Source organism: Lynx rufus, unplaced genomic scaffold (genome assembly GCF_022079265.1).
Source record: "Lynx rufus isolate CCGP_SWC_20201006 ecotype Redwood Valley unplaced genomic scaffold, mLynRuf1.p SCAF_10, whole genome shotgun sequence".
Taxonomy (NCBI): domain Eukaryota; kingdom Metazoa; phylum Chordata; class Mammalia; order Carnivora; family Felidae; genus Lynx; species Lynx rufus.
Window position 1 is genome coordinate 85,153,492 of NW_025814824.1, and position 13,999 is coordinate 85,167,490.

The 13,999-nt window shown below is 53.0% G+C and overlaps 1 protein-coding gene across 2 annotated transcripts in view; it reads left to right on the forward strand.

The window, feature by feature from the left end:
- Positions 1–1,766: 1,766 nt before the first annotated feature.
- Positions 1,767–13,999, forward strand: part of MVB12B (multivesicular body subunit 12B) — a 192,800-nt gene continuing 180,567 nt past the window's right edge. For both annotated transcript variants that reach the window (XM_047069613.1, XM_047069621.1), the window contains exon 1: positions 1,767–1,887. In XM_047069613.1, the coding sequence (XP_046925569.1) occupies positions 1,813–1,887 (75 nt within the window). In that variant the 5' untranslated portion in view covers positions 1,767–1,812. The remainder of the gene's footprint in view (positions 1,888–13,999) is intronic.

Consider the following 13,999-nt stretch of genomic DNA (forward strand, 5'->3'; position numbering starts at 1 on the left):
CCCATGCTGACAGCAGAGAGCCCTATGCGGGGTTCGAACTCAAAAACTGTGAGCTTATGACCTGAGCTGAGGTTGGGGCTTAACTGAGCCACCCAGGCACCCCTGTTAAACATTTTAAATAACATCTAAACACTTCTGAGCAGAATTGCCCTAAAAAAGGGCTTGTCTGTGTAAAACAGAGCAAAGTGGAGTGGTCCTGGCTGAACTTGGCCACCAGCTGAGGCTATTTCCTCGGGGTCACTGGGGAGGCTGACAGGAAGCCTGGCCTGGCCCCCTGCCCCCAAGTGACTGCCCACCGCACAGAGAACAGCTAAGTGCTGACGGCTTTAGGGGTCAGTCCAGAATGTGGGGCTCGAACTCACAAACTGCGAGATCATGACCTGAGGGGAAGCCAGACGCTTAACTGACAGAACCACCCAGGCGCCCCTCTGTGTAAATTTAAATAACGGAGGGATTGTCTGACCCTTAATGGTTTGAAAGAACTTGTCCGTAAAACCATCTGAACCAGTGGCATTTCTGAGACAGACGCTTGGAATGCACACACTTGCCTGGCTTCCCCACAAGACATTTTCCCCGACAGCCAATTCTGCTTAGAAAGACCTAGAATGTGTGAAAATTAGACTTGATGTATTAGCAAATTGATGCCAATCACTCTTTGCATGGTCCTCAGCTCTAAAGGCTCCAGCCTTCTGACCACAGTTCTTTCAAATGGCAGGCCAGCCTCTGCCTGGGAATGCCTTGCTGGGGCTCTGTGGGGCATTTTTGGTTAAGGAATTATGCAGAGCCTGCTCCTGTCTTTGGTAGCAGCCATTCTAGCTGAGAGTCAAGCTCTGGACTCCACTCCTCATGCAGTCTTATCCTCTGGCCTATACCTTTCCCCGAGTACTGTAGGGCATCACTTCTGTAAACCTCTCCCTCTAGATGCTTCCCTGAGGGCAGTCCCATGGCCCCTGTGGGTTGATCATTTGCCCAGCATAAAGGGGAGGCAGAGAATCGCTGGGAGATTGGGGTCATTATGAGAGAGAGGCCCGTTTTTAGTGGAGTCTGGGACCTGGCTAAGCTTGTATTGGGTCATTTGGGAGAGTGGGGGCTCCCCTGAACTGGAGTGAGCGGAGCTGAAGGAATGGCCTGCAGTTCACGAAAATCTAGGAGGGCTGGGTGTCCCTGCTAGAGGACAACGTGTGTGTGTGTGTGTGTGTGTGTGGTGTTCATCTAAGGCGCCAAGAGGCCTGGGGGCGTCCAGGGTTCTAAGGCTGTGCTGAAGGACTGATACAGTGAGGCCTAGGAGAGCTGAGTGGGCTGCGGGGGCCCTGGAAGAGAACAGCTTGGCGGAGGGGATAACTAGGGCCCAGGCTCCAAGAGGCCTGGGGCTCCCGGGGCTCTGAGGCCGGGCTGGGGAGGGGGGGGGTTACCCGCCGGCTGGGGGAGGCCGGGCCGGGGGGCTCGCGGGCTGGGCCGTGGGGGAGGCCCGGGGTAGGCGGGGTGCCGGCCGGGGCGGCGGCGGCGGCGGCGCGGGCTCCGGACGCGAGGGCTCCCGCTCCCTCCTCCCGCCCGAGCCAGCCTCGGGCGCCCGGCGCCTCCCCCGGAGCCAGCGCCAGAGCCGGGAGGCCCGGAGCCCGGCCCGCCGCCGCGGCCCGCCGAGGGAGCCGCCGCCGCCGTTGTCGCCGCCGTTGTCGCCGCCGCCGCCGCCAGGCCGCGCCCCGCCCCTGCCGCCGCCGCCGCCGCCGCTCCCCGGTGAGGCTCGCGCTCGAGCTGCGGCGCCGGCCCCGCCGCCTGGGCCCCGGGCCCGGCCCCTCCCGCGCCGCCCGGGCGATGAGAAGCTGCTTCTGCGTGAGACGGAGCCGGGACCCACCGCCGCCGCAGCCGCCGCCGCCCCAGCGGGGAACAGTTAAGTGAGGTCGGGCGGGCCGGGCGCCGCGGAGGCTCGGCGGAGCCGGCCCTGCTGCCCCGGCGGACGGGCGGGCGGGCGCGGGCCCCGGGCCGAGGGGCGGGCGGACGGGCGGAGCCGGGCCGCGCCGAGGCCTGCGGGCTCCGTGCCCGGCCCGCCGCGGGGACAGGCCTGGCGGCCTCTTCCCGGGCCCGCGCGCGCCGCGGCTTCCCGAACCCCGGCTCGGCCTTGCAGCGGACAGGCGGGGGGGGGGGGGGGGAGCTCGGGGACCCGAGTGCCAGCAACGCCCCCAGGGCCGGGCAGGTGAGGGTCTCCGAGAGCCACCGCCGCCCAGGTGAGAGGTGAGGCGGCCCACCTGTGCCCAGGCCGCTGCGGCCACCTGCGCAGACTGGGGACATTGATTTCACTGGCCTGGCCTGGGGTCCGGCTCTCTGTGGTCACGTGGGTGCAGACCAACTTGCACCTGAGCCTTGAGCATCACCTGGGGTGCGGCCTCACCTGTGACCTGGGCACAGCAGAGAGGACACCCAAATGCCAGGGCACCTATCTAAAGGTGAGGCGCCCGGAGTGGGCACCCGAGACCCAGAGTACCCATCCTGGAAGTGTGATGGCTGTGTTGATGAGCACCCCACAAGGACTCCAGCCTAAGTGAGACAGACTTAGGACGGGGGGGACATCGGATCCCCAGTGACAGGCCCGAGTGAAGAGGGCAGACCTATGTGCATCTTTGTCCTCTTTGTTACCAACAGACAACTCTTCCTAAGTTATCAGCCTCTCGCACCGCTAAAGATGTGACTCGTCTTTCCCCTGCTTCTCAGCAGTCTCTTCAGCGAGGCGCAGAGGAAGGCCCCAGGAAGCAAAAGGCAAATGGCTGTTGCCCCTTCTCTGCTCCCCACCCCCACCCAAGAACAGACTTCTGCCACAAAAGCCACAACAGGCCAGTGACTCTTTAGGGGCCTTTGTCTCTGGTGGTTCCTTCTCAGTATAATCTCATTGTGCATTTCTCGACAGCTGGCTGCATCTCATCTCGTTTTAACAGGGGGAAAAAAACCAAGTCTTATCAGCTGCAGCAGAGAAGCTTTAGAAAAGTTAGGGGATAAGCTCTGCAGAAACCTAGGCAAACCGAAAAGCTCAGGGTCCTCAGAAGGTTAGTTACAGGGCACAGGTGACACCTTTCTAGCTCCCTGGAAATTGTGGCAGTGCTTTGAGATAACTGGGCCATGCGGAGAATATTGAAATGGAGCCTCTGAGAGGTGGGGCCTCTGCTGGGACCTAGGCACCAAGACCCGTGTGAAGCAGTTGACATGTGAATTACTGGTTCATTTGAGTCCAGAATCATCTTCTTTAATCAGCATTTTAAAAAATTTTGTTTAATTCATTTTTGAGAGAGACAGACAGAGTGCAGTTGGGGGAGGGGCAGAGAGAGGGAGACACAGAATAGGAAGCAGGCTCCAGGCTCTGAACTGTCAGCACAGAGCCCACCATGGGGCTTGAACTCATGAACTATGGAGATCATGACCTGGGCCAAAGTGAGGCGCTTAACTGACTGAGCCACCCAGGCGCCCCTCTAATCCGCATTTTTGATTCCTTCCTTCTAGCTCTTAGGCCACACTCCTGATTTATGCTGAAGGTATTTTCCCTGCCTGCCTCCATCCCGCTGGCAGACTCTTCCCACTTCCAACTGGAACAGCGCACCATGGCCAAATGCAAGGGCTTTAGAATTAGACCTCAGCTTAATCCTTGGCTTTCCTACTTCCTGTGTGTTCTTGGGTAAACTAATGAACTTTTCTGAGCCTCAGTTTCCTCATCTGTAGAGCGAGGCTAATGATAATATGTATCTCACGGGATTATGGTGAGCAGTGAATGAAATATTGCAAGAGAAGCATTTAGCTCTGTGCCTGCCTCAGGGCAAGTGGTCGGTAAAGGTTAGTGGTTATTAGTAAGTGTTTGTTGGCTTATTAATCAGAAGAAGAGCTTTATTTTTTTTTTTCTTTAGAGTGCCTTTCTGTTTGTAGCTCTCCTTAGGGCAATCAGGAAGGGATGTTAGCGTAAGAAGAACACAGGGCTTGGATTTAGGGGTTTGGATTTGAATCTCAGTCTCCTTCCTGCAATCCCGGTGACCCTAGGCAGGTCATGGAACCTCACAGAACCTTCCTGAATTCCAATGTCCTTCTATGTAGAAGTGGCTTAAGAATAAAACCTACCCCATAAGGCTGAATGAATTAATGTATGTGAATGCATGTGGCACTACAGAGGGTGTGGGGGAGTCCTCTCTAAATTTAGGTGGACTCCAAAGGCAGACCCTGGTTTTCTGGGTCCATCATTTAGACGATTTGGAGGTGGGAGGGGTTGTAAGAAAAAGAATGCAAGAATATCTTGCTTTTGTGCATTTCACGAAACCACACGGCCATGTGAACGCATTTCTGGGTCCCCTCTCAGGGCCTTGGAAGGGGTAAAGGGTGGGGGTGGCTGAAGGTTCATTGCTATCAGTTTCATGGCAGATCGGCTTCTGGGGGGGCGTCAGAACCTAGAAGTCCTGGGCCCCTCCACCTTAGCAGGTTGGAAGGGTTCCACGCGTCCCGCTCGAAGAGCGACATCCTTGCCACACTGGAAAGTAATGATAGAGTTGGAGCCGAGCATGGGAAATGTCAAAGGTGCTATTATGATCATGAAGATAACAAATGACTACATGGCTGGATGTGGTGGGCTGAGAACACTGTATTTAGTTGGTTGCGGTTGAATGAGCAGAGTCTCCTTTGCTAGTTGGGTTGTGGGAGGGGAGGCCTGGGGTCCCTGAACGAGCTGCCTCTCCCAGGCTGTTCTCGCACTCTCAGAGGCCCTCCCTGGCCAACATTTTCCTGGCCAACATTTTCTGGCCCCACTGGCTCCGGTTGGCCTTCTGCTTGCTGGGCTGCCCTTGGGAATTGTGGTTTCCCTGCATCGTCTGCGCTGTTTGCAATGAGGTTGCCTATGTCAGACCTCCTCTCCTCTGCTGCTTGAGAGGCAGAGCCGCTGCGGGGTGTACTTGACATTGCCTCCCTTGTTGGGGACACCCTGCGGGCACGTGTTTGGTTTACCTGACACAGTTCGGGTGAGATGTGGAGCTTGTGCTGGCGGAAATGTGAGAGGCCCGTGGGCCTGGAGCCCCGGAGTCACATGCTCAAGCCTTGTAGCTCCTACCTCCCTGAGGACTGGGGGACCACCTTGTTGCACTGTGGTTATAATCTTTCTTTATACATGAGATCTTTCTATACACACACATGGACACAGACGTAGCTGTTGTTTTTTAAACAGGTACTGATCAGCAAAAGCAAAATACTCAGGAGAATATCCTTTGATCCTTTAGAACTACAGCAGAATAAATGAATTCTTGGTGTGCAAAATAACCCTAAGATGTTTATGAAAATGCAGATTCCAGAGCCTCACACCCAGACCTCCAATCGGAACATCTGGGGAAGGGGCCCTGGGATCTGTGTGTTGAGTAAGAAATGTGGGGTTGTGCTTCTGCTTCTGGAAACTTGAAAACCACAATTGTGGAGGCTTTTTTTCTTTTAAAGCATACAACGCACATAACATAAAATGAACCATCCTGATCGTTTTGAGGTGTGCAAATCAGTGGCATTAAGTACATTCACACTGTCATGCAGCTCATCTTTGGAACTTTTTCATCTTGCAAAACTGTGTACTCATTAAACAGCTTCGCTTTCCTCTTCCCCCAGTTTCTGGCAGCCACCATTCTCCTCTGTGTTTCTATGAATCTGACTAATCTAGGAACCTCATACCCGTGGAATTATATAGTATTTGTCTTTCTAGACTGGCTCACCTCACTCAACACGATGTCTTCAAGGTTCATTCACGTTGCGGCATATGTCAGAATTTCTTTCCCTTTTAAGCTGAATACTATGCATTACGTGTATATACCGTATTTTGCTTGTCCATTCATCTGTCTACGGATACCTGGGTTGCTTCTGCCTTTAGGCTCTTGTGAATAATGCCGTTGTGAACATGGATGTACAGAGATCTTTTCAAGACCTGTTTTCAATTCTTTTGGGTACATACCCAGATGTGGAATTGCCAGACTATACAGTAATTCTATTTTTTTTTAAGTTTATTTATTTATTTTGAGAGGGAGAGAGAGAGAGAGAGAGAGAGAGAGAGCGCACAAGTGGGGATGGGGCAGAGAGAGAGAGAGAGAGAGAGAGAGAGAGAGAGAGAGAATCCCAAGCAGGCTCTGTACTGTCAGCACAGACCCCGACTCAGGGCTCAAACTCATGAACCGTGAGATCATGACCTGAGCCGAAGTCAGAAGCTTAACCAACTGAGCCACCCAGGCGCCCCTATTTTTAATTTTTTGAGGAATCACCCTACTGTTTCCCTTAGTGGCTACATTTCCATCCCCAGCAAACAGTGCACCAGGGTGCCAATTTCCCACGTCCTCGCCAACACTAATTTTTAGACTTTTGATAGTAACCATGCCAGTGGGTATGAGGTGATAGCTCAGTGTGACTGTGGTTTGCATTTCCCTAGTGATTAGTGATGTTGAACATCTTTTCATATGGTTGTTGGCCATTTGTAGACCACTTTTGGAGAAAGGTCTATTCAAGTCCTTTGCCCGTTTTTTCCCATCAAATATTTAATTTTTGTTGTTGATAATTGTGAGAGTTCTGTATGGATTTGGATTTTCACTCCTCATCGGATATGTGATTCGGAGAAACTTGCTTCCATTCCATAGGCTGTCTTGTTCACTCTCTTGACTGTTTCTCTTGATGCAAGTTCTACAAGTTCCTTACACGACACAACCCTGTGAAGGAAATATTATCTGTCGTTCCAATTCTGCTGGGGAGGAAACTTAGGCCCAGCTCAGCTAACGCACCTGCAGCCACACAGGTTTAAATTAGTGCCGGAGCTGGGATTCAAGTTCGGGTCCCTCTGACTCCAGAGCTTGCACCCTCTCCATCACTCTGCTTCGCTTTTCATTCCCGCACTGACCTGATACTGTAAGGAGGCCCCGCGGTGGTCTGCAGGAACGGGGGCGTTGGTTTGAGGAGCATTGGGTTACAGGAGAGGAAATCGGAACAAAAGACTTTCGAATCTCCTCCTTCCTTCCTGAAGCCCTGCATCATTGCTTGGACCTTAGAAATTGCAGAGAAATGCCAACAGGCTTTTAACCGTTTTGTTTGTCTGTTTGTTTGTTGTTTAAGCACCTCAGAAGCTTGTTTCGGCTGTCCATCTGCTACCCACAGTCCCCCCAGTGGTCTGTTCACGCCGCTGCTGATTCCACATCTCTTGCCCACAGTACCTTCACTGCCCTGCACCCTCTCTCTTTCCAGGAGGCCAGGTGGAGCGCAGGCTCTTCCCTCACATCTCCCTGACTCACCAGGCAGAAGGAAGTGGCCCCTCATTTGCAGTCTCTTTCTTTTGGGATGTTTCCTCTGGCGTGTGAGCTCCGTGGGTGGTGGCCACGTCTGTTTCATCGCTGTACCACCCAGCACAGTGGCATTTCACCTGGCTGTGCATTATCCAGTCTTGGGCCCAGCCCAACCCAATTAAGTCAGAGCCTGGGGGTTGGAAGGGGCAGCCGTGGTTTTTACAAACCCCTTAGGGGAGTCTTCTGGGAGACCAGCCTGGAGACACCCTGGCCCCTGCCAGGCTCTCATCCAGCCTGCTTGGGCTGGGTCACAATCACCTCTGGAGCTAGCTGCTGGGAGCTCTGCAGTCCCGACTCCCTTCCTCTGCAGCCTGCCTGTCCCTGGAAGCGTGGTGTTTGTCCTGGGCTCACTGACGCCCAGCCTGGCGTTCTAATTGGAAGGGGCCCGCAGGTCTGCTCTTGCCGTTGCCCTTGCTGTTTTATGTGCCCACCTTAATTCAGCGAAACGTGGGCAGTTTGGGAGGATAGGAACTTGATTCATCCGTGCATCCACTCACCCACCCACTCACCCATAATCCATTTATTGAGCACCCACCGTGACATAACACCTTTGAGCAACTAATGTTCTGCTAGGGAAAGTGTACTAAACCTTCTGAGAGGCAAGGCTGTGTGTTTCTGTGTGTGCATACATGTGTGTGTGCACACGTGTGTGCTGAGACCGTGTTCTTGGTGAGCATCGGCGTTCTCAGTGACAGCAGCTGTGTGTATGGGCACTCGAGGAAGGTTTGGGAAGAACGGGAGATGTGACCTAGGTTTTGAATGGTGGGGTGGGTGCCATAGGGGGAGAGCTGGGTGCTCTTGGCTGACTCTCTGGGGAGGGAGAGACCGAGGGACTCATTCCGAGGCTGTTCCTCATGGATAATTACCTTCGGGTTTTTTTCTGTTCATTCATTCGTCAAACATCTCATGAGTACCTGCTGTCTTGTACAGTTCAGATTGTGGACCAGCAGCTATTTGTCACCTGGAGCTTGTCAGAAATGCAGCTTCTCTGGGGCGCCTGGGTGGCGCAGTCGGTTAAGCGTCCGACTTCAGCCAGGTCACGATCTCGCGGTCCGTGAGTTCGAGCCCCGCGTCAGGCTCTGGGCTGATGGCTCAGAGCCTGGAGCCTGTTTCCGATTCTGTGTCTCCCTCTCTCTCTGCCCCTCCCCCGTTCATGCTCTGTTTCTCTCTGTCCCAAAAATAAATAAACGTTGAAAAAAAAAATTAAAAAAAAAAAAAAAAGAAATGCAGCTTCTTAGGCCCCATCCTACGCTTATTGGATCAATATCTCTGGGAGTGGGCTCCAAGAGTGTCTGTCTTAACCATCTCACCAGGTGACTCAGGCCAGAGTTTGAGAATCCCTGCTCCAGAATGTTGGATTTCCAACCGTCATCATTGCATACCCTCCCTCAGTGCTTAGCACAAAGGCCCCCCATAAATGTTTGTGGGCTTACTGCTGTGTGCCAGTGCTGCTGGGTACTGGGAATGTGAGAGATGCTTCAGGGGGAGGATGGCATGTTCAGCCAGGACATACGGTGATGACAGCCAGCAGGACACTAGACACCTACCACTGAGTCTCAGGAGAAAAGTCCGGGCGGTTGGAAGTATTTTGGAAGTCATCGGCACACAGGTAGAATGATTAGATGACCAAATGTCTGAAAGTCAGAAAGGGGTTGGTAGTGATGGGACACGCCTGGTTGACCTGAAGCTGGGTGTTCTGATTCTGGCCCGAGAGCCCATTTGCTGGGTGTTGAGGTGACACATTGGCATTTTTACCCTAGACACTGGCCATCAGGGTAAGGGTGTGCCTGACCTTATGTCCCTGAATAGCAAGAGAGCATTTCTCTTGGGTCCTCCTGGGATGGCTTCATCTGTAGAGCATCTGCCTTCTGTTGGGGGTCCTCCCTCTTCCTTCTCTCCAGGGGACAATAGGGCACCAAAACTTGATGGGAGTGGGCAGGGCTGACCCTCATTTGCAGTGTTTGTGGGCAGGTCGGAGTGGGGCTCACAGTATACTGGAGACTGCCCCCAGCACCAGGCTCCCTGGTTTTGCAGAGTTGGGCCTGTATGAGGCAGGGCTTTGGCCACAGCAGTGCTGGAGAACTTGATCCCGGATTTATTTTTGGAGCGAGAATTCCAGGATCTAACATTGCACTGTGTGAGCTGCAGCACCCTGAACCCCAGGCCCGCATCACATGTTTTGTAGAAAATCTGTTTGGTATACAAACGGTTAATATAAATCTAGGCATAGGCCCGATAGAATGGATACATTTATTCAGCAGACTCTTTTATTAGAAGTAACTGGGGCCTTTACTGGGGAAAAGGAAGTGCTCGCCATTGTTAGTTTCCCTGGCTGGGAAATTCTTTGCGATCTAGGAGAGCTTAGAAAAATATTTGCCTTAGTTTCCTAATATCTTAGCAGCCTTCCCGGCAGCTTGTGGCCTATTGCCACCTGACCATACTCAACAGTGTTTGTCACAGTGATTTGGCTTCTGACCAGGTAAGTGGTCCAGACCAGAGTGCAGGAGGCACAGGGATGCCACTCTGAGCTTCCACCGTGGACGCCTCTCAGCCTGTGCGCTGTCGTCCAGGAATAGTCCAAGCTGGCTGGCCGTTGGCTTGGGTGCTGCATGGACCCAGGCCTCAGCCTGCCATCTCCTAAGGAGGTAGGTCTCTGCACCTTAGCTGCATGGAGACCACCCAGCTTGCGTGTTTGTGTGTGTTGTGGTGTGCATTGGTGAAGCCTGGCCATGGGCTCCCTCCCATGGGAATGGGGCCGTGTCCTTCTGCACCTGCTGAAGATTTGTTAGCAGCAAGATGCCAGTAATCGGGGCAACAAGAGGGCCTCGGTTCCTGTAGACCGCTACTGCCACTGGGCAACAGGCAAAGAGCTGCCCGATGTGGGCACAGCGGCAGCTTGTATTGGGAGACAGCCCGTTCTCAGTCTCCACCCTGCTGTTGGTCAGGTTCCCACGGCAAGTGAAATATTTATCCACTTCTCTTCCCCAACCCCGCAAGCTGGTGGATGTGGGCAGTTTATGTCTTTTGTGCCCTTGACTTTGGATTTCAAGCAAGCTGATGGCAAGTTCATCCTTCTGTAGGGATTTAATTAATCCACGGGTTTTGTCATTTCAATTACGGTAGCCCAGTTTAACCTGCCCCCCCCCAATCCTTTGAAATTATTCTCCTCAAAAGTTGTGTGCAAGTCGCGCCTTCAGCCCTTGGCGGGCAGTGCTGGTGCTGCTTCTGAGCCAGCCTTCCTCACCGCGGCAGGGAGGCCGAGTTGGGGTTCCCGCTGCGCCTCCTTTGATGGCAGCGCCCCTTCCCCCCTGCGGTTATTGCCCCCCACCCCACCCCGCCTCTAGAAGGGCCTCGGCGGAGAGAGGTCTGAGCTCTGTTAGTTGGGTTTTGATTTCAGTACAGGAGTTGATAAAACGAGATAAACCCCAGGCTCGAAGGGCCGGGGAAATTAAACAGAGATGATATCAAAGTTCCCCTGAGTTTTCAACTGTGATACAGTAGCTTAGTTTTCTCCCAGACTGGGGCCGGGAAGCGCGCCTTTGATTCTGAAACAATATTCAGCATCAGTTAAGCCCAGCACTGCTGACTTTCAGGGATTAAGCACACTGTTGTAGTAATTCTTTGATCAGCTACAAGGGAGCAGTGTGCTGTGTGTATGAGAGGCTTTATAGTTAAAGTTCATTTCTCTGTGAACCTGGGATGATGGCATTGCCAGGGTGCTGCAGGGCTGGGCGCCGGTGCCTTCCCCAGGCACTGTTTGCAGCATTGCAGGCAGAAGCGGGAGGTGGATTTTCTCCTACCCACCCTTGTTGCATCGTATTCATCAGGCACGGCATGGAAAAAATCCTCCTGGATTTTCCTCCGGAAAACCCACCTCACTCTAACTGATCCCATGTAGCCCCCGTATGTACAGGCAACACACACACACACACCCCACAACACATTTACACATATTCTTCTGTCTGGCGGGGAAATCCTCTCGGGGTAGACACAGGAATAGCTGCCCAGAATAAAGCTCTGCAGCCCCTGGCCTTGGAAATGACGTAGTGGAGGCTGGCCACGCACTCGGGGTAAAGATTGGGATGGGGATTGGGGCCAAATGACCTGCAAGGTTAAATTGGGAGGACTAGCCAAGTCCAGTGTTGCCACTGCACTCTCCGTGTGCCCTCGTGCAGATGTGACTCCCGGGGGGCATCACGACCCACATTCCTCACGTGGCATTTACCAAGAACTGACTTAGTTTCAGGTTGGTTCAGTCTTAGGGCTCTGAGAAATCTCCACCTCTGTCGTCTTGTCATCTAAAACACTGGTCAACTTTTGGCTTTCCCCCTAGAGACCTTCCTTGCAGCCACAGCTGGGATGGTAGAAGTTTCCCCAAATTGCTCCCCCCACCTCCTCCCGGTTGGCCTCGCGACTTCCAGTTGGTAATGGAGCCCCTGTGTGCTGTCGATTGCGCTCGCACGGTGCTATACATCAACCTATTCCCTCCTGTGCAGTGCTCGGATCTCCCTCATTAGGCCTAAATTTACCTCTGTCCTACACAAACATGGCCTTAGCTCATTTTTATTGTTGTAAATTATTTATGAGGGAAGTGTTGAATCTTGAAACTGAGGTGTGAGGAAAATTAATCCCATGTTACTTTTATCTTTCTGTACTTTTCTCCCCCTTGTTTCACTTATTGGGCTATGGCTGGAGAAAGAAGAGCTTTGGCATTTTTAAAGATAATTAGTGTTGAAACTGCCTTCTCCATCTATCGGACGGGATGTTGGTCTCCCTCGGCACAGTGTCACGGAAAGCAGACCGGACCTGGGAAGGAGGACTAAGGGTCCTGTTTAGGTCTGCGAGCTGCCAGATGCCTGGCTTCTGACAGCCGTGGGCCTCAGTTTTGTCTTCTCTAAAATAGGGGCGATAAGACCCAGCCACCTCCCAGGTTTGGTGTGATCATCGGTGGAGAAGGAGCCTGAGAAAGCTTTTTGAGAAATGCAAAGCACCCTACGTATGCGGTAGAGGGGTGTCAGTGTGTTTGGTGTGCAGTTAGGGTTTTGAGATAGGGGTGGGTCTCTCTCTGCTGCGTAGCTGCTGAGGACGAAACCAGGGGGTTGTTGCAAGTAGGCCTTGGTATTTTACGTTTCAGACCCGCATTGCCTCTTGCCAGACAGGTTAATGTTGGTCTTAAACAGCCCGCTCCCCCCTCTCGGGCAGATCTGCTCCGCAGGCTTGCATTAATGGCCTCTTCTCCCCTCTCAGAGGCCTGGCCTGTGACCCTGGGCGGCCGAGTACTCGGCGGTGCCATCCCTTCTGGCTCGAGGCTCCACACAGCCCGGGAAACGTGGAGTGCCAGTTAATAAATGGCCTTTTGTTAGGAAGGTCAATTGAAGTGACGGTAGAGACGCTGTTAAAAGTAATTTGCAGTCAGAAAATATGTAATTCAGGGCAAGCTGCTTTGAGTGATTGCCTCTGCCATGGATATCTTGGGCGTTTCTCATTAAAAGCTTCCTTTGCCGGTGGTGGGGCTTCCTCCACCGCCGAGCCGGCCGCGGCCCCGCGCCGCGAGGAGTCATTTGTCTGTATTTCACAAAGGCTGCCTTGATCCCCAGGGTACAGCAACTGGGGGGAAAGGGAAGAAAGAGGCGTGCATCCGAGATGCTCTGTGCTCATGCTCTGCTGTCGCATCCTCCCGTCTGCAGGCCGGGCTGGGACCGTGCACGCATGGGCACGGGCCGCCGGCTCCTTTGTCTGCCTCAGCCGGAGGCAGCCCGCGGCCATCTTGGAACCTGCCGCTGGGCTGCCTCCCCGGTGCATTGTGGGAACGGCGGGGCTCCCGAGGCGAGTTTCCCCACCGCCCTTGACGGAGGGCTTCGGGAAGGGAGCGGCCTTGTCGTGGGCGTCCAGGGCCGACGTCGTGACCCGGGGCCGGGACTCTATCAGCAAATAAAACCTTTCGTATTTATTCCCATGTTCGCCTCCTGTCTCTCTGTCTCTGCCTCGCTCTCTCTGTCTCTCATGGTAGAGGCGGTACTAGCTTAATAATAATAATAATAATAATAATAATAATAATAAAAAGAGACTTACCTCGGATGTTCTTTATTAAATTCACAGCATGGTATTGTAGCACTGGCAGAATTTGTACATTCTGCTAATGAGTTGTTAATTGCAAAGCGTTTTGGTAACCAACAGCAGGTACCCGTATTTTTCGAACTGCAGCAAGGTTATTTTCGTGCTACCATACTATGGGATTTTCCAAGGGAAGATACTTTTTTGATTAGTGTTTGCTTCAGATTGGGCTGGTACACTTATTTACCTCTACACCTTCTTTACTGGGGCATGCATATCTACTCATTCAGTAAGTATTTACTTCATGCCTACTGTGTGCCAGAAGCACCAAGCCCTGTGCTTTATATAAACCTGGCTGGTAAATGAAATTTGAAAATAGAAAATGTGGCATGGTATGCTACCCCCTGCCCCGGGCTCTAGAAGCTTATTTTCAGTAGAATTAAGTAAAGCATAACTTAGTTTAGCTTTTGTCATAAACAGAAGTTGAGAGTGTGGCTGCTGCCAGGTGCTTCCTAGCGTTGATTGGAGACTTGGCTCGATTTCATTGGCAGGTCTGTTTTCCGGAACTTTTGTGGGCTTGGGGGGACACTGATCACTTGGGTGACTTGCATATAGCATTCTGATTGTTC